General features: G+C 39.6%; 4 protein-coding genes across 5 annotated transcripts; 1 reads left to right on the top strand and 3 right to left on the bottom strand.

Moving 5' to 3' along the window:
* Positions 1-192: 192 nt before the first annotated feature.
* LOC129599349 (annexin A1-like) lies at positions 193-3467 on the top strand. Its single transcript, XM_055497567.1, has 8 exons — positions 193-633; positions 958-1052; positions 1466-1579; positions 1766-1856; positions 1981-2075; positions 2510-2756; positions 2854-3035; positions 3189-3467. The coding sequence occupies exons 1-8, from the start codon at positions 540-542 to the stop codon at positions 3252-3254; spliced, it is 984 nt and encodes a 327-aa protein (XP_055353542.1). The 5' UTR covers positions 193-539; the 3' UTR covers positions 3255-3467.
* Positions 3190-9328, bottom strand: LOC129599346 (uncharacterized). The gene is made up of 14 exons (XM_055497564.1): positions 9084-9328; positions 8041-8168; positions 7925-7945; positions 7532-7836; positions 6955-7029; positions 6555-6772; positions 6202-6291; positions 5547-5882; positions 5136-5217; positions 5022-5035; positions 4769-4922; positions 4174-4272; positions 3940-4031; positions 3190-3593 (listed from the first exon to the last, which is right to left on the bottom strand). Exons 1-14 carry the CDS (start codon positions 9321-9323, stop codon positions 3513-3515), a joined length of 1935 nt encoding a protein of 644 aa, XP_055353539.1. The 5' UTR covers positions 9324-9328; the 3' UTR covers positions 3190-3512.
* Positions 9329-10243: 915 nt separating this feature from the next.
* Positions 10244-15718, bottom strand: LOC129599347 (uncharacterized). The gene is made up of 15 exons (XM_055497565.1): positions 15394-15718; positions 14622-14749; positions 14388-14408; positions 14195-14317; positions 13709-13905; positions 13410-13484; positions 13155-13330; positions 12784-12876; positions 11919-12140; positions 11791-11844; positions 11492-11617; positions 11057-11204; positions 10874-10972; positions 10730-10809; positions 10244-10568 (listed from the first exon to the last, which is right to left on the bottom strand). Exons 1-15 carry the CDS (start codon positions 15559-15561, stop codon positions 10482-10484), a joined length of 1797 nt encoding a protein of 598 aa, XP_055353540.1. The 5' UTR covers positions 15562-15718; the 3' UTR covers positions 10244-10481.
* A 358-nt stretch (positions 15719-16076) lies between these two features.
* Positions 16077-18410, bottom strand: LOC129599356 (uncharacterized). 2 transcript variants are annotated; one of them, XM_055497576.1, is made up of 6 exons: positions 18169-18410; positions 17876-17982; positions 17227-17364; positions 16951-17049; positions 16734-16781; positions 16077-16522 (listed from the first exon to the last, which is right to left on the bottom strand). In XM_055497576.1, the coding sequence occupies exons 2-6, from the start codon at positions 17979-17981 to the stop codon at positions 16398-16400; spliced, it is 516 nt and encodes a 171-aa protein (XP_055353551.1). In that variant the 5' UTR covers position 17982; positions 18169-18410; the 3' UTR covers positions 16077-16397. The 2 variants fall into 2 exon arrangements, with proteins under 2 accessions (XP_055353551.1, XP_055353550.1); XM_055497575.1 differs by having other exon boundaries at positions 17876-17986; positions 18169-18409.
* Positions 18411-19884: the final 1474 nt, after the last annotated feature.

Raw genomic sequence — 19884 nt, 5'->3', positions numbered from 1 at the left:
TAATATGCACACAGACACACAGTAACGAATATCATCAGCAATCAATGCCATGCGTCAATACACCCACCAGGGTTCAAGTTCACAGTGGCCGGGTTGATAGGCATTTATTCACTGCAACAGCAAATGGTCGGAATTCATCAAAAATATATATATGTGCGGAACTCGTACATGTATACGTACTCGAAAAAGTATACGGAATACTGTATAGGAGTATGTACAACACAATTGGCACTCTGTGTTGTGTTGGGCACACTTCCAGCTCGCTCGATCGCGCCGGCAGCCATCGATCGGAAAACTTGACGGTTTACAATTAAGTAAAAGGAACATCGTCGGCTGTATAGTAGTGTTGCTAGACTTCTTGCTCGCTGTCATCACACGCCTTTACACAGTGGCAATATTCAATCACGGGGATCACGATTTTCATAAGCTTTATGATCGGGGGCGACTGTTGGGGATTTATTCGAATATCTGTTTCCGGATTGCTTATAAGAATTTTTAAAGAAGTAATTTTTGTGTGAAATTTAAATACGTTATCGAATATGGAAAATCTGAACCGCCCCACCGTTGTACCCCATCCCAACTTTAATCCCCGTGGCGATGCGGAAGCCATCCAGAAGGCGTGTAAAGGCGTCGGTATGTTCAGCGTTCAGTAACCTTAGAGTTGTCAGCAATTTATCAAAAGTTTTTTAAGGCAGTGAAAACGCTCGTAAAATACCGAATATGTACTGCATATACTGCGCTTTTACACACATATATGTTAGCGAAATATTATTTTAACAATGGCTCTTTATTGGTTTTAATATTAAACAATTCAAAATAACAGGCACAAGCTGGCTACATATTTGCATATAATTATTTTATGGCTATGCAGGCTATGCTCAAATTGTATTATGTGACGAATCTTTCATAAGTTTTTTATACATTAAGTAGGTACTTCATAAGTTTTTTATTCACTAGGTACGGATGAGAAGACCATAATTAACATTCTGTGCCGGCGAACGTGGAAACAGCGACAGGAAATCGCGCAAGTGTACCGTGAATTGTACGCAAAGGTACGTTGGCTTCATTCACGTGCAATTTGCAATAATCAGTGACAGTAACATTTATTAAACAAATTAAGTGTTTTGTTTAAACAAAATTATTTATACTATATTATTTGACGTATTTTTACATTATTATTAATGCCACAGCTTTATTACGCATATTTCTATTGTATATGAGCCATTTTCTAATTTATTATAGTGATTTTGTAATGGTCGTTATACCCGTTTTATTCTTTGTCACTTCTTATGTACAGAGTATCTGTATTGTTAATGAAGAAAGAAAACTGTTAATGAAGAAAGAAAATTGGTATGCACAATTGCCAAATTTTGGCATATATATCAAATAAACACACACAAAAACGAAAGGCAGTGCAAAATAATACTTGTACGAGTATTTGTGACTAGCTTTTTTATTTTTCCAGAACCTGGTCGACGTTTTGAAATCCGAAACATCTGGAGATTTCAAAGAACTGTTGGTCCAGCTATTCCAGTCCGCGGTCAACAACGACGTACAACGCCTCAACACCGCTTTTAAGGTAAACATGTAAGCTGGTAATCATATAATACAATTATTTCGAATTTTGTAAGAAAGTGGTGAGAAATTCTGTTAGTTAATAAATTTTACTAAAATTGTAATTTCGTGTAATAACACTAATATAAATAAGTATGCAAAAAAATCTCAACTTGTTGAGACCAGTAATTAGAAAGCATTTGATATGCAGGGCAAAAAGCTGGACGAGGATGCCATTAACGACGTCATTTTCAACCATGATAACGCGGATCTTCTGGAGATGGAATATTATTATCGGCTAGGTATATACAGTGTTTTTACTGATAAGAAAAGCGATGTTACTCGTGGTTTTTGTATGCCTGAATCGCATGTTAGTTATAATAAAGTGTACAGTCTGTATGTGACACGCGATTGTTTCGTCTGCAGTTAATAATATCGAAACCACAGCATATCCAATTCGCCAGATGGTCTCAGAGCGCACTTCCGGTGTCTATCGTGACTTTCTTTTGGCACTTCTAATTGTAAGTACTTACTTGCCGGAGCCTGTATAAACTGGATACACTGTACGTACAAAGTGCCGGTACTTGTACACTTGGCGCTTTGCAACGCCAGTTTACAAGCGCAGCAGTTATAATATTATAATTATCTTGTGACGTAACTATAAAATTCGTTGTAATTTTTTAAATTATGTCAATCTGCATAATGTACTTATAACTTTTATTAAAAATAAACATTTTAATTAGTGACCATCAGCGCTAGCGTGATGTATAATGATTGTAGCATTTGAATTAGCTGTTTATTATTAAAGATTTTTTAAATTATAGTATAAAAGGCGACCTTTAAATCCTAGCTAGCCAGAGGATAATTCTATCGTGCTTAGTTCTAAATCGTTAAAAAATTGTTTATTAATTTTTTACGTTATCTATTGCTGCAAAGTTTGCAATTAATTTTATAGTGCGATCGGCGTCCAACGAAAACTGAGCCCCATTTCGACGCGTACCAATTATATTCCGCTCAGCCCGAGCGACTGGACCGTATCAATCATTATGTGGAAATCCTTTCGCGCCGACCCTACTCCCATTTACGACAAGTTTTCCGCGAATTCGAACGTATCGCCAAGCATCCAATTACGGTGCCCATAAAAACATGGGAGAAATCCGGCAAAATCGATAGTGGTGCCGCTAAAGCGCTGTTGACCATGGGTACACTTTATTACTTATTCTTTTTTTATATAGCACCACGCTTCGCTTCCCATCATCGCTGGAACGAGATCTTCCTTATGTGGTTTTTGCATTTCAGTTGATTTGGCTGATGGTGACGAGAGCTACTTCGCGGACGAAATCAACGCAGCCACGAAGAAAATAGGAACCAACGAGAACAAACTCAGCCGGATAATTATTTCCCGCTCAGAAAAAGACCTCGGCACAATTAAAGACGCGTATGCCAAAAAATATGGAAAGACATTGGAAAAATTAATCGAGGTATTTTACCATAAATACTCCGCTTATATACATAAATTAGGTATTTGGAATAGAGGTGACACTATTACATTTTAAATCTAAGACGTATTCCAAAACAGTTGCTGCTTATTTAAGTATTTATTCACTTGCCTAATTACTTGCGTGGTTTTCTAGAGCGAAACTTCCGGTGACTACAAAAACGCCCTTCTCGCGCTTGTTACGGGAAACCATAGTCACTAAAGAACACCATTAGCAGGATTACCAGGAAAATCCACCAAACGACATGATTATGTTTATTCCGGTTTTTCATAAACCCACAATATTATTGCATTTATACATTTTAATTATTTTCATAAAAGACTTCCATTTACTTTGCCAAGATCAGGTTTGACAATAACAGCTAACCCGAGCGAAAGTGAAAACGTATTATCACAGAACAAGTTTGGAGTTTGATTGCATAGATATATCACATTCCCTGTAGGCTTGATAGTTTTGTAATCAATCGGGATCCGGCGGGATTATGGTGAAATTCATTCCTTTCTTGCCCAATAACCAAAATGTCTCCATCGATCCTTTACCCTGTGAAATTTCAGTGTATTTATTTGAACATTACTGAAGATATTATTACATGCAATTAAAACTGCGAGATCGAAACCCGTATTTTACTTATATATATTAATTAATTTTTGTTATATAATCCGTTAATGTTTTAATTATTCTATACTCCATTCCATGTAACAGAAACAGATGTTCTGCTAAAATCTTAACAAATGACTATCGGATAAAAATTCAACACATAATTAAAATCAAATATGAAGTTGTCATATTATTACAGAAAAACTTCTGCTGATTTTTTATCCGCAGATATTAATTAATATCACGTAAAAATTATACACCGAAAATTTGTTCGTCAATGTCGTCTCACCTTAACCGAGATTGTTCCGCGCCGCAAAAGCACGTAGGCGTCAAAGACATCTAGGCACTCTTTTGTAGCTACCGACAAATGTATTTGGCCATCTGCAATTTTCGTATAAAGGTGTAATTATCTCCCAATCAATGCAAAATCGGGTGCGAATAGGAGATACAATATTAAAATAAGCACAATGCTATATTAGGATTTAATAAAGCAGACGCCAGCATGTGCGCAGAAGCGGCTGACCTTTCCCATTAGACTCCATTCTGGAGGCGGTATTGACGGTGTCGCCAAACAAACAGTAGCGTGGCATTTTTAATCCGACGACTCCCGCCACACATGTGCCTGCAGAATAATTAGCCAACATACTGATTAAACATAAATAATAAACAAGCAATTCAGAAATAACGAATTCCAGTGCGCAATCGCAAATTCCACGATGTTCAATCAGCAAAGTGCAGCTGCGCTAACAGTAACAATCCTAAGCATGATGGTATTGTTTAATTAAGCTTATACATTCCAGTTTCGTTTCGTTTCGTCCCATTTTTAAATTACTTAGGAAAAATTATGCATAATAGATAAAATAAATAGTCAGGATTACTGCATAGGGATTATCCTTTCGCAAATTACATGCAGCACATGATATTAGTATGCGGTAGTTTCCTGCAATCATGTAGCAGTAAGTTTTCAATATTTAATATCTAGTAATATTAAAATACATACTTTGTGTATATAAGTAAAAATGTAAAAAAGTATATATATGTAAAAATGTGTATATAAGCAATAAATACAGATAAATATTAACGATTTTGGTTTCTTCTACTAATGTGGCGCGGCGTACCGCTATGCAAGCCGATGCGCAGAGATATCTTTTTAATATCCGCGTCGTTATCCGGCAACAGCAACTGCTCAACGGCTTCCATAACCCTCAGCGACAGATCGGCTACTTCCGACGCATGTTTGTCTCCGTTGCGCGCCGGCAGACCACTGGCCACCTGCATTTCGTTGTTTCAAAAGTTAACCAACTTTTCCGAGACGTCCTCTTGGTATTACTTGTAGTGAAAAAACTGCCGTGTGAGTGCAGTTATACGTACCATGTACTCGTCACCTGCAAAAAGGAGCAAAATCGATGTCAAATTCGATAGATCACGAGACAAACATGTGTGTATGTAATGCGACGCAAAATCAGATGCGAAGGTATGCATTACCAATTGTTTCTACCTTGTACACGTCAAACCGATCAATCTCCGTGTCCATCATCAAATACAGTGTATTAAGGAAATCCACGACCTGCGGCCAGTTGCTTAGCTCATGATTATAGTAATCGTGACAGTGAACAACATAAAAAAATTTAATTTATATACTTATGCAGTCAGGCCTACTTACATTGTTACAGTAGATGCGCAGTAAATAATACTAAACCGTCAATACTAAATCCGTCAAACAGTATTTAGCAACTGTATCTTTCTTTGATTATGGTCGTAGTAGTTTTTTTGCTTAACGGTAAATGCTTCATAATCTCTAGGCGAACAATTATTTTTATGCACATTTAAAATTTTTTATCGGCTGATACATTTGTTTACACAATTGACTAAGTTCTGCTATAAAAAAGGACAAACCTGTAATGGATCGCATATGTTCGTGAACGACTCGAAATTCGCCACAACAGAGAAGAAAACTGTGACGTTCTCGAAGACTTCCGTCGGCACGGCAACGTTGTGCTTAAGAGCATCGGCCACAGTGGGCGGCAGCATCTGATACAGAAGATGTTCGGTTTTCCTTTGTTCGAACGTCAGTTCCGCCGCCTTCTGCGTCATGCTGGATGCATAGGTTTCAATGAGGATCGACAGGTCATTGACAGAATGCAGGTACCAGATGGCCAATAAAGGGCACACGATGGCGCTGAAGATCAGCAGTCCGATACCGAACAGTCTATCCACGTCGGCTTGGTGGCGCTACACGGCAATAAATCCATAAATTCAATGAATCAGTTCCTGTATAAGACTAATATATTACGATAAAATACGCAGCCGCAATCGCCAAATTTGGATGTTTTTTATTAAATAAATGCACTATATACGGTACATGTGCGAGTGCTATGTTTAACCTTTTGGGGCGCATAGTTAATTTTCTTATATATACGCTGTGAAATTTCTTATCTAATATTCAATTTTTTATATATACGTTTTTCTGTTAGCGTTCTTATGAACAAAAAAATTAATTTTGCCACTATTCTTAACTGTGGACTTGTTAATAATACAGTATACACGGTACCTGCAGACTGGAGAGCCCTTTCAATTCATCTCCAATACTGTGTTGCAAAACTGTGGTGGTTGATAGAAAATCTTCAACCGAGGTTTGTAACTGCAAATTCATAACTGCTTTTAATCAAGAATTCTGATATCAGATGCATTTAAGCACATAAAAAAGCCTGTTCATTCTAAAGAGATAAATGTATATCTGCGTAATATATAGTTTCTTGCATTTTAAAAATTTTAAAGCAGATTGCCATGTGACAGCTTTGTGTCGTAATTTGAGCTTTGTAATTGTGGACGGCATTAAACTTTCCTTCTGCTAGTGAAGATTATCCATACTCAGCGAAGATACTGACGCAGCTGTTGTCCTACCTCGAGTACCACGGCTCGAAAGAATTCCGCTTCCGCTGTCAAACCACCCCCGCCCGAACCATTAAGCCGGTTTTTATTTTCGTCCAGCAGGTTCTGTTTGGCGTTGTGCCATCGGTGATGCGCCTCCCGGAAGCGGAGAAACAGCTGCGGATACAATCGGGAGGCGTTCAGGTAGTGTTCGGAAATGTTTAATAAAATTTCACAGATCGATCCGTTCTCTGAAACAACAAAGCCACTAAATAAAGGTCACGTAGTACTGCCGTGGTAATTAAAGAAGGTCATGCAGTATTTTGCGCGGTGGATGGTAGTCATTCACTACTGAAATGATATTCCTTATATTCATGGAAATATAGAGTTTCAGCGCTCTGAACGGCTGTACAATTTTAGGCATCTGACGCACCTATAAACCATTTCAAATCGGATTGTCTTGCGGAGCCGGTAATAAGAAATGCAGTAGAGAGGGTCCTTTGGATTTCTGCAAAAAGGAAAGCGGAAATAGACACCCTAGCTTTCTCGGTAAAGTGCACAAATGGAGAGAAAAAGGATAAAAAGAAAAATTTACCGGTGAAGTTAAACTACTGCTGCTTTAACTGCAATAAAAAATAAGAGGTTACATAAAACAAATTTCACAAGTAAAACTAACAATTTAAATTAAAAGATTTTGCCGAAAAGCAGATTAATTCTAAGCCATCTTTGAGAAATTTTGATATGCATATAATGCATGATTCTAGTAAAACAACACGTGCAAAATATAGCTTATGTTGCTCAGAAATTTATGCGCGGGAAACAATGCAGCAACGCTTTACAAAAGCTAATTAATTATTAATCAACAAGAATATAGTGCTTAGTGCCTAGACATTATTACAAGTAATGTTATCCATTAATTTTGTTTGAAATTATAGAACCAATGTGCGTGCCCATGCCATGGGGTTCACGGTAAGTCACGGTCAGTAGGATAGGAAATATGGGCATCGTACCGAGGTTATCACGCACTCGCATAAACAATTCATAAGCCACAACGTAGTCCCACATGGTCCCGTTGTTATCGTTGTGCAAGTGCACTCTACGATCAATTAACCGGAATAGTTGGCCAAGAATTTCGTCTGTGTACCAGATGAGGACATCGCGGTACGAGGTATTCAGCATGTGATAATTGGTGCCGGTGGGAAATTTCCAGTAAGGCTCTACGTCCAATATTTGCAAGCAAGCTGTCAGATTAATTACGGGAGAATTTTCCGCCGTCGGTAAAGGTAAAATTTGTTTCAGGGATGGGCTAGCGCAGCTGTAATTGCAGTAAATATTAACGTTGACACTCATCGTTGTATATTGTACACTCTACCGTTAACAGAATACAAAACAGCGGTTCGTACCTGTGGTTTAAGGCTAGTAAACTGTAATGTCAAATGGGAATGTTAAAATTTTTGTTGATGAATTATTTGACAACTCTGACAGGTTGAGCATAGACAATCGCCTTTTACACACGTACCTGGATATTTCGCGTTGGTGTTGCACACAGTTGATTACCAGCTCCATTCCCAGGAGAAAATGGATTGTGGCGTTAGTTTTAACGGCCAGTTCGTTTACACTCAGCATCCGATCCAGGAAAATACCGCACTAAATGTGGAATGTTGCGAATGAAAACATTTTTCAACAATTTCAAGGAACTAAGTACTAAACGCACATCACTATAAAACTTTTCGAATGTAATTTACGTGCACTCCAGAACAAGAGGTTGCAGGCTTTTATATATAAATATAAGGTTACCAAAAGGACAGACCGTCGGCTACCAAAAGGACAGACCGTCACGCCAACAACAAATTATGGTTGGTTTAATTGACAGGATATTAATTAACTGAAGTTACGTTGTACTGGTAACTAATGGCGGTGAGCAGATAGAGTTACTGACGATGAGATATTAGTACCTATATACGAATATTTCGGTGTTCTTTTCCGAGTACCACATATTAAAAGCTACAAAATCAAATGTAATCAAATAGTGTAATATCGTGATTAAGTATCTGCGTGCATGCGTCACATTACTCCACATTGGGGCTACCTTGCACTCGTAAAATTAATATAGCGAATACGTGTAATTGATAATTATGATAGTCAAACGACGAAGAAATCACCTTTGTATTTACTGTATTTGCGTAGCACATGTATGCGCCGGTAGTCACAAAGCTCATCAGCCTCTGCTAACAAGACTTTGCTCAATAAGAAATTGCACAATTATTAAGTAACACAATTAATATGCAAATATCACATTGATTAAAGTGCCGCATAATACCGTGTAAATAAGTCGCCTTTATGTTTAAATAAAAGCATCTTATTTTAAACATCTGTAAAAATTGATTGGTTTGACGTTTTACCGAAAAACAGTAGCCAAATTCCTATCTGTACAGTGGCTACCCTTTTAAAACAGGTGCTGTTGTTAGTACCCGATGGTGAATTCGAACAGTATAATTATGCCGTCGAACCCAAAACTGATATACCTTCGCGATGTATTCGGCTAGCATAGTCGGCACTAACCTGCGTAAAAACCGCGATCACGGGTATGGCAAAGATAATCAGCAGCTTCACCAGCCGCTTCCTCCGCACGGTACGATTCTCCGCAGATAACCCATCATAGTTCTCCCCGTGCGCCGCCGCCGGCCCCACGGAATTTCCTTTTCCCTCCATATTACCGCCGCGTCTGCGCAGATCATGTCGGGAGCGGATAATCTCTGGCGGCGCACTGCTAAATTGCACACTAGGCTTAGATGAGGCCATATATATCGCCGCTAATTTCTCTTCATTATATTATACCGCCCTGGATAAGCCTTTCCTCACACCGGGACAATACCAACAAATAGCTCTCTAGCGCCGTGGAAAGAGCATTTTAACGACGACTATCTCACGTGCCCACCGGCTGCGCTATATGGAACGCCGGGTTATACGTGCCGGGTTCAGTCCCAAATGATACTGTGGCGCGCGCTTGTCTAACGGGATTAAAGTGGTAGCAGCCGGCATGTTTCCCGTTACGAGCCTGCACATCTTATTGAACCGGCGAGAAATTAGCCAATATTTACCTGATCACGATTATCAGGGACTTGCGGCGCTGCAGTTGCAAGTAGATGGATTGGCACGCTGTTCATCGAGCGGGAAAAAGTGACCTTTAATCCTAACAGCAATTACCAATTTGACAAGGCAACTGTTTGATCGGTTTATACGGGTGATACTTTTATTCGACATATTGACAGTAAAAAGGTGTGTTTGCCAGGCAGTGATCATGAACTGGAAATGTATTGATGCTCAATGCCGAAAAACGTTTTCCGCTGGATTGGTTAGCATTCGTAACGAGAGACAATCGATACACTTATGTGAGAATGCTGTTATGCCTGTCGGCATCGTATTACGGATGCCGTGCTACTTCGAACGCCAGCCAATCCGAACTTAAAACTACTTTGTATAATCATAATAAATAGGACCCGTAGTTTATTTATTTAAGCAGCATGTACATTTTACGTTTCCCTGTCATTTTCAGTTTAACGTTCTGCAGTATCGATCTTCATTTCGGTCACGAGGCGTACAAAGTGCTTTTCTGCATTCACAACGCAGAAACTTTATACCAATTTTGCCAATCATCGTTAGCGACATCCTTGGATTTGTGCATGATCATTTCCGACAACAAATGCCAAATTCGACAGAAACAGAAAGACGGCAAATTGCACCATTGATGAGTGACATAGTATTAACTTTCAACAACTCCAATTTTGTAAATACATGTACCAATACAGCCACAAGCGTAAACTTTCTGGAAGCATGCTTTTATAGTTTCTGGAACGACTTAAATGAAATAAATTAAGTGGTACTCGTACAACACATTTACGCATAACCTGGCAAGCGTTAAATGGACAAACTGATATCAATACCGGTCGCCATCTGTAACTACAACAGTTCCGGAGCATCTGCGCGAAATTTGTAGCCGTCTTTAGCAAGCAACCAGTACGTGGTCTCCAAGTTATCCGCGGATTCCTGTGCAACATGAATACATCACTTTCCTGCAGCGCCTATTGCAGTGTACACATCGCTACAAAAACTGCATTAACTCGCGCTTAGGTTTCCCAATATCTACAGGATAACTTAATAAAAAAATCCTTTTGCTTTTCAAGTCCATGCGGTTTCTCAACCCTTACCCGCGCGCGCTTTACGCACTCAAAGCCCCCAAGTTTATCCAGGAGATTCTTGCACGTCTGGCTTATATGCACACGCAAAGCTGCGGGAAAGAAAATCACATTACAACCATTAATTTGTTGAGCAAAGATGATAGAACAACATACGTAATCCACTTTGTTCCATCGTTGCGGCATCCGCAACCGTTGGTCCAAATAGGCAATAGCGCGGCATTTTCTTACCAACCACACCGGCCAGAACGGGACCTATCTTTCCAAAACAGCAAAGGTCATCAATATCAGGTCAATAAAGTCAGAAACTGAGCGGTCAGACGGTCAGATGCTCCAGACCTGTATGGAGTCCAATGCGCAGCTTCAGGCGATCTGTCGGCAAATGAGGGATCTTAAAATCGTACACAATCTTAAGTAGTTCCAGTGACAGCGTGGCGATCTCGTTGCCATGGGCATTGCCGTTCCGTTGCGGCAGTCCGCTGACCACCTGATGCAAAAACCTATTACTAATGTATGTTCGCATATACAAGCCCACCTTGCGGAATTTCACATCGTTAAAAAAGATACACTTTCGAAGCTCAATATGTGTGTTTAAAGCGTTATACCCGATTAACCACTAAAACTTTCTTCGCTCCTGTGTAGTGCGGCCATTACACTACGAACCGCTTATTAACTTGTGCAGGGTTTAGATAAGAGCGGTCTAGAATTTGTAAAATGGGCTGAAAATTGCTGCTGCTGTAGTTACCACGGCGCACGGTTAACGCACGCACGCACCATGTACGCATCCCCAATGGTCTCCACTTTGTAGACATCATGCGAGTCCAGCTCCGAGTCGAATTTGGTGTATAGGCCGTTGAGTAGTTCCACCACCTGCAGCGGTGTACTGCGCGAGGAGATTTTCTGGGTAAACAAATAAATATTTTCTGGGTAAACAAACAAATAAATACAGACATATTTTCTGGGTAAACAAATATTTTCTGGGTATATTTGTTTACCCAGAAAATATGTCTCTTTTGCGAATAAAATGCTTAGATGATCTGCAAATGCTTTTCATATTTGTAATTATAACGTACCGTGGTACTGTCGAAATGTTCCGCCGATACGTTTTCCCCACGTTTTAGAGCATCCTAAAGTGTAACGGTTAGTCCAGTTACCGAAACCATAATGGACGTCTGCATGTCGGAGCTGCCCAAATACGTACGGCTATGGTAGGCGGCAACATTCTGTGCAGCAATTTTTCTCCTTTTCGCTTTTCGGCCGATAGTTCCGTGGTCTGGTTTGCTAGCGCTTTGGCCGACTTGCCGATGGTGCGGTTAATGCGACTGACCGATAGGAAATACCAGACACAAAGCGGCGGACACACGATGGAGACGATAATCAGAAAGGTCAGCGCTTCGGACAGTTCTCCTTGTGCAGTCGCTACCTGAATATAAGGAGAAATGGCTCTAATTAAAACAGACCTTTAAACCTTGACTGTCATAATTGTGAAAATATCCGTTACAAACTTTGATAGAACCCAAAAGCTCCTAAAAAGAATTAGCTAGAGGCTAATGTTACTGTGTAAACCGTTACAAGCACTTTTTTACGTACAAGTTGTAAACAATGTCATTGCGTTATCGTGGTTTCGTAGTGCAATGGTCCACATAGCTTACCCCTGACACAGTTTAATACTGAGTGTGCACTCTGCATGTTAATCGATGTATGCCATATAATCAATTTCATAACCAGCCTAGTTTGATTAAACTTAATAAATTTTTTGCCAAATGTAAGAGGGAATCGATTTGTCCTATTAACTTTATACCCTGTATATGTAGCTTACGACTATTTCTTTTGCTATGCACACTCAGTGCATGGTTCATGGCTATAACAATTATTATAATGCTAACTTATAAATCTCAACTAATGCTTTAATAAACTACCAAAGCTATCTCACTTGTCCCGCAATAGATTCGAATAAATTTGTCCAAAAAGGTAGTAAAGTTTATGGAAAAAGTATTCCCGCCAGTGTGCCCACACGGCAGCGGAAATAAATTGTTCACTGACAAAACCGAACAATGTTCACATACCTGCGCGGCCAGCTGATCTTGAATGGTGTTGGTCAAATCCGTTTCGATTCCGCTTGTTAAATCAATATAGGTTGTCATATTCCCGAACCAGTTCTACAATTAAAGGACAGCAGTTTGAATACTAAGACATGGAGCCGTGTCGAATATAAGTACGTAGTTGTAAAAACTTTGCTAAATAATTTTTTAATACGTGTTTACTATCAAGTGTAGATTAATATATTATGCTAAAAATCACGGAAAGCCTCCTTTAAGTATTTGAAGACTTAAAAAATTCCATAGTCAAAACCAATATTAAGCATATTTAGTTTTGCTATCTTGCCGTCGATAGATGTTCGACGGTAAGACAGCAAAACTAAATATTCGATATTTACCAGCCCGGTTTGCGCATCAGCGGTGACGTTGGGCACTTCCAGGACGGTTTTCCTCACCGCATTGATGTAATCGAGGAGGTATGTTTTATCGGCCACCAGGGAATCATAGAGTGCGCGACTGCGTTGCGAATGATCGAAGCACAGACTGAGAAAGGTCTGTGCTTTCAGGTACACTTCTAATTAACAGAAAATCGACCCGCTTAATGGGTTTGTATGGATCATCTATGGAAGACAATGATAGACACGCGGAAGTACCGTAAAATAATTTTTTCTCGTCTGGTACATGATAGCCGCGCCCATAATATGCGCTACCCAGAGCGCGCTGAATTCCTACAAAATTCGAAGGTTTTTTTCATGCGTGGTTTATAAAAAGGACAACAATCTAAAGGATTTTGATAAATACTGTTATATCGTAATTTTTACGGCATACCCTAATTATTTTATTTTTGGAAGGTCTTTCGAATGGAATAAGTGGTAAATATTTTAGTTATTTCCGGTGGTAATTAAATTAACGTTTTAATCCAGTCAATATTTGCTTTCTCGAAGCACTTTACCCCAACACTCTTTGGCATTGACAAAGGATTCGTAGGCAAATAGATATGTCCATAGCTGTCCTCCGACATCGCCGCTCAGTCGGATATCACGATTCATCAGCTTCAAAGCCCCGGTTATTAACTTCGTATACCAAAACACTTCTTCTATGGAGGTATGGTTGGATGTTTGCGGTATCCGGTGCTCCACTAGAGTGTCTCTGTAACCGAGAAAAAGAACCGCTGCATCATACATCCATCTCATCAACAACAATTCAACTAACGTTAACGTATGTTCATTAATTGCTCATACGGTATATAAGACAAGTACTTACTGCCGCAACATAAAATTATATCGGTTAGAGCACGGTATTTATCTAGAGTTGGTGTTCATGCTTTGTTTCTGGGGTTCGACTGCTCTGTGCTTAAGGCAATATCATTTTTTATGAATTTTATAGTTTTGTTGATGTTATAGTATCTATATTTATTTTTTAGTAAAGATGACCGCACCGGAACGCATCCCTTGTGGCGAGCGCCGGTCCATCGTTGACGTTACCGGGCCAATGTTCCACCGCAGCAATCCCGGCGTCCGATGATTTTCGAAAATTCACCACATTCTTCCAGGCTTCGGGGCTATCAGAAACTTAAGCTTATACAATACTTTACTCCGAAAAACGGCATTCATTATGTATCTGATGCATACCTGTGCGAGCTGAGAAACAAACTGCAAAAATATTCTGCATTAAAACACATAAAAGTAAAATGTACGAGATAGTCTGTACATTCTTGCGCTCAGTGCTCTAATTGGTGTAAGTTATTCTTAGTTTGTTTTGGATTTAAGACAGATATGGAATACAACAAATACGGCATATATAAAGTCCATGTAAACTAAATTATTTAATTTTTCTACCGCTGACGGGATCCGATCGACACGCACCTGGTCATTCCTCTCTCCCGTTGCAGTCTGGTAACAATCGTGGCCGTTTGTATGGTTGTCGTGATGGTTTCCGTGGTACGCGTTGCTTCCGATTTAGAATGTAGCGCTTTTATGATAACCACCGAACACTACAAAACAATTGCAAACACTCGTAATAATAAATTTAAAAATGCGCGATGCAAAACCCTAGCACTGTCAGCGTACCGAGGTAGTCTAGTGGCAATTACGATTTCTTCACTTCTCATAAGTTAGAAATATTGAAGCGCCACAAATGTTCTACTGTACTGAGATCGTAATACTTCGGCAATTTTTTTGATGAATTTTCGTACTTAAGTTTTAAATTCGATGTGTAAATAAGTTTGCTATTTTTTGGAATCAAAAATAAGATACAGTGGTACGCCGATCGAACATAATTACAATTTTTGTACTTTTACAACAGCTCTTCAAAATCCGCTATGCCAGATAAAACAGTGCAGTTAGAAATTATTTAATATATACTTTAGTATTAGTACGTGTGAATTTATATTTATACGAGTACTCGTATAACATGGAACATGTTGTATCTTTTGTACCAGTTCGACAGAAGCTCTTGCGCACGCCATAAGTTGAAAAAAACTACTATTACAATGTAAAACAAAAATAAACAAAACACCGTGATGTAAGAAAATCAAAACTAAAACAAAGCGTTACAATTTAGTTAATACGTATATGATTAATACAATATAATGTGTAAATTAGAGTCAATATTATAACTTTCAAGGAGTCAACGTACCTGCAGCACTAAAACCGCCATGGGCACCGCTAACACCACCAGCAATTTAAAGAAACGCTTTCGCCGATTCGACGTACTGTCCTGCATAAGCAAAAGAAACTCCCGGGTCAGGGTGTTGCCCATCGACACCGAGCTGGCACTGGCGCGGCCTGTTCCCACAACCGGCATTTTTGGCGATTTTTCTAATCAAAACCAAAAGAAAAATTTTAAAAAAATTTTCCTCCAAAGCTGACACCGACTGCAATCGAGATGCGGATGCGTCTGAATTCCGCAACGACACGGAGCATATGCAGCTGACTTCCCCGGCACCGCGCGCAAAATTACATTTTCTGTTTGCGGTACAAAGATAGAGCCGTGGGAATACGGGAGACACGCAAACGTGCACAAGTGATGCTATTAGACAAATACCAACTGTTCCCACCGATAATTGCTCAATGTACCGACCGGTGTGTTTAACCGGGAAATTCTGTTGATCTGCTTCCGGTTGACATAGTGGAGGCGGTAGGGAGGATGCACGCAAACCGGCTGTCCTGGGGCGATCAATAAACATCCCTATTTAGCGGTAGGAAAAAAATCCGATAATCCCATAAAATCATAATATGGGATCATATCGGATTACCGCATCTATAATCCCGCCGAATAAATAAGCGTTTTTATGCTGTACAATATCTGTAAACGGCAAATGTTCATTTATTTTAATGAGCACAAGGTTTCTCTTTGGTAAAACTTTAAGCCCAGAACAGGAAAGGCTCCGCGGTTTAAAACACTGCAGTATAATTCAACCGAGATCCAACTGCATTTGCACAGTGCGTCTCATATGCGATGAAAAAGTGATCAATGAAAACTTTTAAAAAGATTGAAACTTAAAAAGTACTATCTACAGGAATTTCCAAAAACAAAATCTAGGCAAAGCATGCTTGGGTAGCGAATAAACAAAGCGGCCATGGGTAAATCACAGATCAACGAAAAGAAAGAAACGACTGGTTCCCGTTTGCGTCGTGCGCCTAGGACGAGGTCACGATGCTGATTCCAAAAGGTAAGGCGTACTTCATCGATCGGACCACGGTGGACGATAGACGGCGAAGGGAAGGGAAAATGTCATAGGCACTGCGGGCGACCGATGATTTATCTAGAAATAAAAATTTACTCGTATTTAGCGTAGTAGCAGAATTTTAAAGTGAATTAATTAGCAAGCCATGCTTAGAGAACCCAAATACTCATGACAATGTTATCACGTACGAACAGAAATTTATTTAGCGTAGTAGCATAATTTTAAGGTAAATTAAATTAGTAAGCCATGCTTAAAAAACCTAAATACTCATGAAAATGCTATCACATACCATCGACGTAATGGAGCGTGTTCCCGCGCTTATCAATGGAAAACATATCTGTAAAAATACAAAAAATTGTTAGAATATTTTAGTGCAATGATCAACTGTATCACCAAGGAAGTCTTTTTTGTACACAGCGCGGACACAGCCATACAACGTGGAACGGATACTGTGGCACTGCACTACGATAAACACCGTTCGTTTAACTTATTTTCTTTATTCTTACCGTCAAAGATAACGGGATAAAAAGCCACAGTATGTTGTCTTGAGAAGGACTTCGCATGCTGGCTTGACGGGCATCTTTTCTCTGTCGGCATGGAAAGTTCTGCAACAAGAAAACATGATTCTGTGGCACATTATGAAATTCAAAACATTTAACGACAATAAAATTAAGCATCGCATATTTAAGAAACAGAAATTCATCGGGTCAGGCATAAAAATCCGTACGAGCAGTACGGTAGTATATTAAGTTTGTCGTTTGGGGAATAACTTTGCAACACACCTAATGAATCAAAGGAAGGCAGATCCCACAGTGAAAAGGACACGCGATCGCTGCGATTGTAGCTGTCCACAGACCACTCCCAGTCGTCCAGCTGCAACAAGGCTCGAGACAGTGCGAACGCCTCCATTGTCATCGGCGCTAGATGCAATCAGATAACGAACAGCTCAATCATTGTGTGACAAAAGACTTGCATAATCTGCGGAAACGTTTGGAATAAAAACATTTTACCAGGATCAATTCCGTGAAATTTATAGTATATCAGCGTGACATAATTATTATTTACGCCGATCACGTAACGCGTTCAATGCTGGATCAACTGAAGCAGGGTGATTCCTTCCGAAAGGAAATTAAAACATAAAATCAACATTTTCTTTTTAAAATCAACAATGAGGAATCTATACTGAATTAACTTATGAATTTTATATTTAAAAATTTATCGGAAATTTGAATTAAACATTTGATTTTCCAAATTCTAATAAAGATACTTACACTACAATAATTTTAGAACAGCGCCACATGCAACTTCGATTTGCATGCACCGAAAACCATCAGTCCTTAAAAACTTGTAAAGCACAGAAAAATCCCTGTACATAATTTCTACAAACTGCGATACAATAATAGTACTGTGCACTAAAGGAAGATTTCTTACAGCTATCAAATCCCTGATCGGTCCAGAGCGATCCCACGGAAAATCCCATCAGCGACGCCATTGCAAGACAGGAACAGCATGCAACAGGGAAGAAGCGGAACTGCATTCTACCTGCAACCCAAATTCCGTCCTGTCTTTTCATAATCACAGCTATGAATTTTCCAGAATGCACAAAACGATTCCGCGAATTGCTAGCAATGGCCCAGCATGCACAGTGCAAACAGAGATAGACACTATTCGACTCCGACCAATTTCTAAATATCAGCTACAAGTGTAACGCTGCAGGAACTTACGCGTTCCTGATAATAAATGCAATTATCCGTTGACGATAGAATTTGGAGGAAATACTTAAAACTTCCCTCAACAGGACCGCTCTATGGACGTGCAGGATGCTTATAAAATATAAATAATCAGTGATAAAACAAGCTGATACGATAGAATTTAACCCGTCCGTCTGAATCAGTCGGGATTACGTGAAAGTAAAAGTGGAAGGACAACAATCAGTTGGGCTGACAAAAAATGAAGATACAGACATACAGTTACCACAGACCACTCACTCACTTGGCACTTTATTGGGCCTGGCCAGTTCGCAGCTTGATAAGCCGATGACCGGCGTTAAATGAACAGGGAAAGCGCTTGACTGCGCCGCTGCGGCCCTTGAACTGCCATAAACGGTGATAAATGATAATCATCTGATTTATCATTGATTACACGATTACTGTATATTATTACTCTGTATTTATGAAGTAATTTATTAAATACAGAGTAATAATGTTAATCTGTATTTATTATTACCCTGTATTTACTCTGTATTTTATTTAATTGATGGTGAATTCTTCAGTTGTGATTCTTGAATTAATTTTATTATCCTCGAGTTCGATGTAAAATAGACATTGTTATTTGGTAAATTAAATGAATTTAATACTCATTGTTTTTTATTTCAATACGTCGCCTAACTCGCCTTCTACTTCGTAGTTGCACTAGCGCAACTTTCCATTTCCACCAGCGGCGTCCAGCGGTGCTGGGAAAATGTGCTCTTTGAATCATCCTTTTGGCCGGCAGGCATCACGTATGAGCCGTAGCCTTCTGGCCGGCAGCTAAGAATCTAAGAAACACAATAAATACAAGAAACCTAAGGAAACCCAAGACGTCTAAGATTGAGAAGGACTAGCAATACGCTTGCTCGACGGGTCGGCATCCGTGACAGGTCGGCATCGTGGCTGTTCGCCTTTTTGTGTCGGTCGACGAAATGGCGGGTCACCGTTGTTTCGCTCACCGGGTTGACTTACCTATCTTCGAATGTATGCGCGTAACATGATGCGGCGTGTAGACAGCAGACTTAGATAGTTCTACGAGTATATGTAGCTTCCGGTTATAATTGATACTGTACGATACTTGCATTATTTCCGTCAGTTTAGTGATATTCTGGATCTTCTGCCACTTGCCAGTCAGAAGAGTAGAATAGCTTCGCGATACGTGAGGCACCTACAGGGCCACAGGCAGAGGTGACAGTTTCTTACGTTGAGTACAAGGAACCGGCCCCGACTGTCTGGCTAATTACAGCGAGCTAGATCTACAGCAGCAAAGAATTCTAAATGGAACAAGAAGAGCCCGCATCGTGCTTTGTTTTAGCACCAAAAGAAATATCTCGCTGCTGTCTTGATCAATCGAGTGTGTTATTACTTACCATTAATAGTAATATAAATTTAATGCTAGCTAGCCGAAAGCAAATGCATGTACTACCCCAAAGGTCGGACTGCTCAAGTGTATATCGTTTATGTCTTTCTACGGCTGACCTTTTATGCTTTCTCAGCTGCGATTTAAATGCAACATTGCTAATGACTTGGCAAAAGTGGAACAGTAGCAAGTACGTAGTCGCACTACTCTCAGGTTAGTAGTAGTCTAATGAAACACGGTATCGTTTAAAATGTAGAATGATTCTTCCGGTGTCCAAGACCAGACTGTGGAACTTCGATTTCGTGGCGTGCTTAACTGCGATCTCAGTTGTA

This window comes from Paramacrobiotus metropolitanus, unplaced genomic scaffold (genome assembly GCF_019649055.1).
Source record: "Paramacrobiotus metropolitanus isolate TYO unplaced genomic scaffold, Prichtersi_v1.0 Parri_scaffold0000144, whole genome shotgun sequence".
Classification (NCBI taxonomy): domain Eukaryota; kingdom Metazoa; phylum Tardigrada; class Eutardigrada; order Parachela; family Macrobiotidae; genus Paramacrobiotus; species Paramacrobiotus metropolitanus.
The sequence above is the reverse complement of the archived record's forward strand: the minus strand, read 5'-3'. Positions and strand labels throughout refer to the sequence as shown.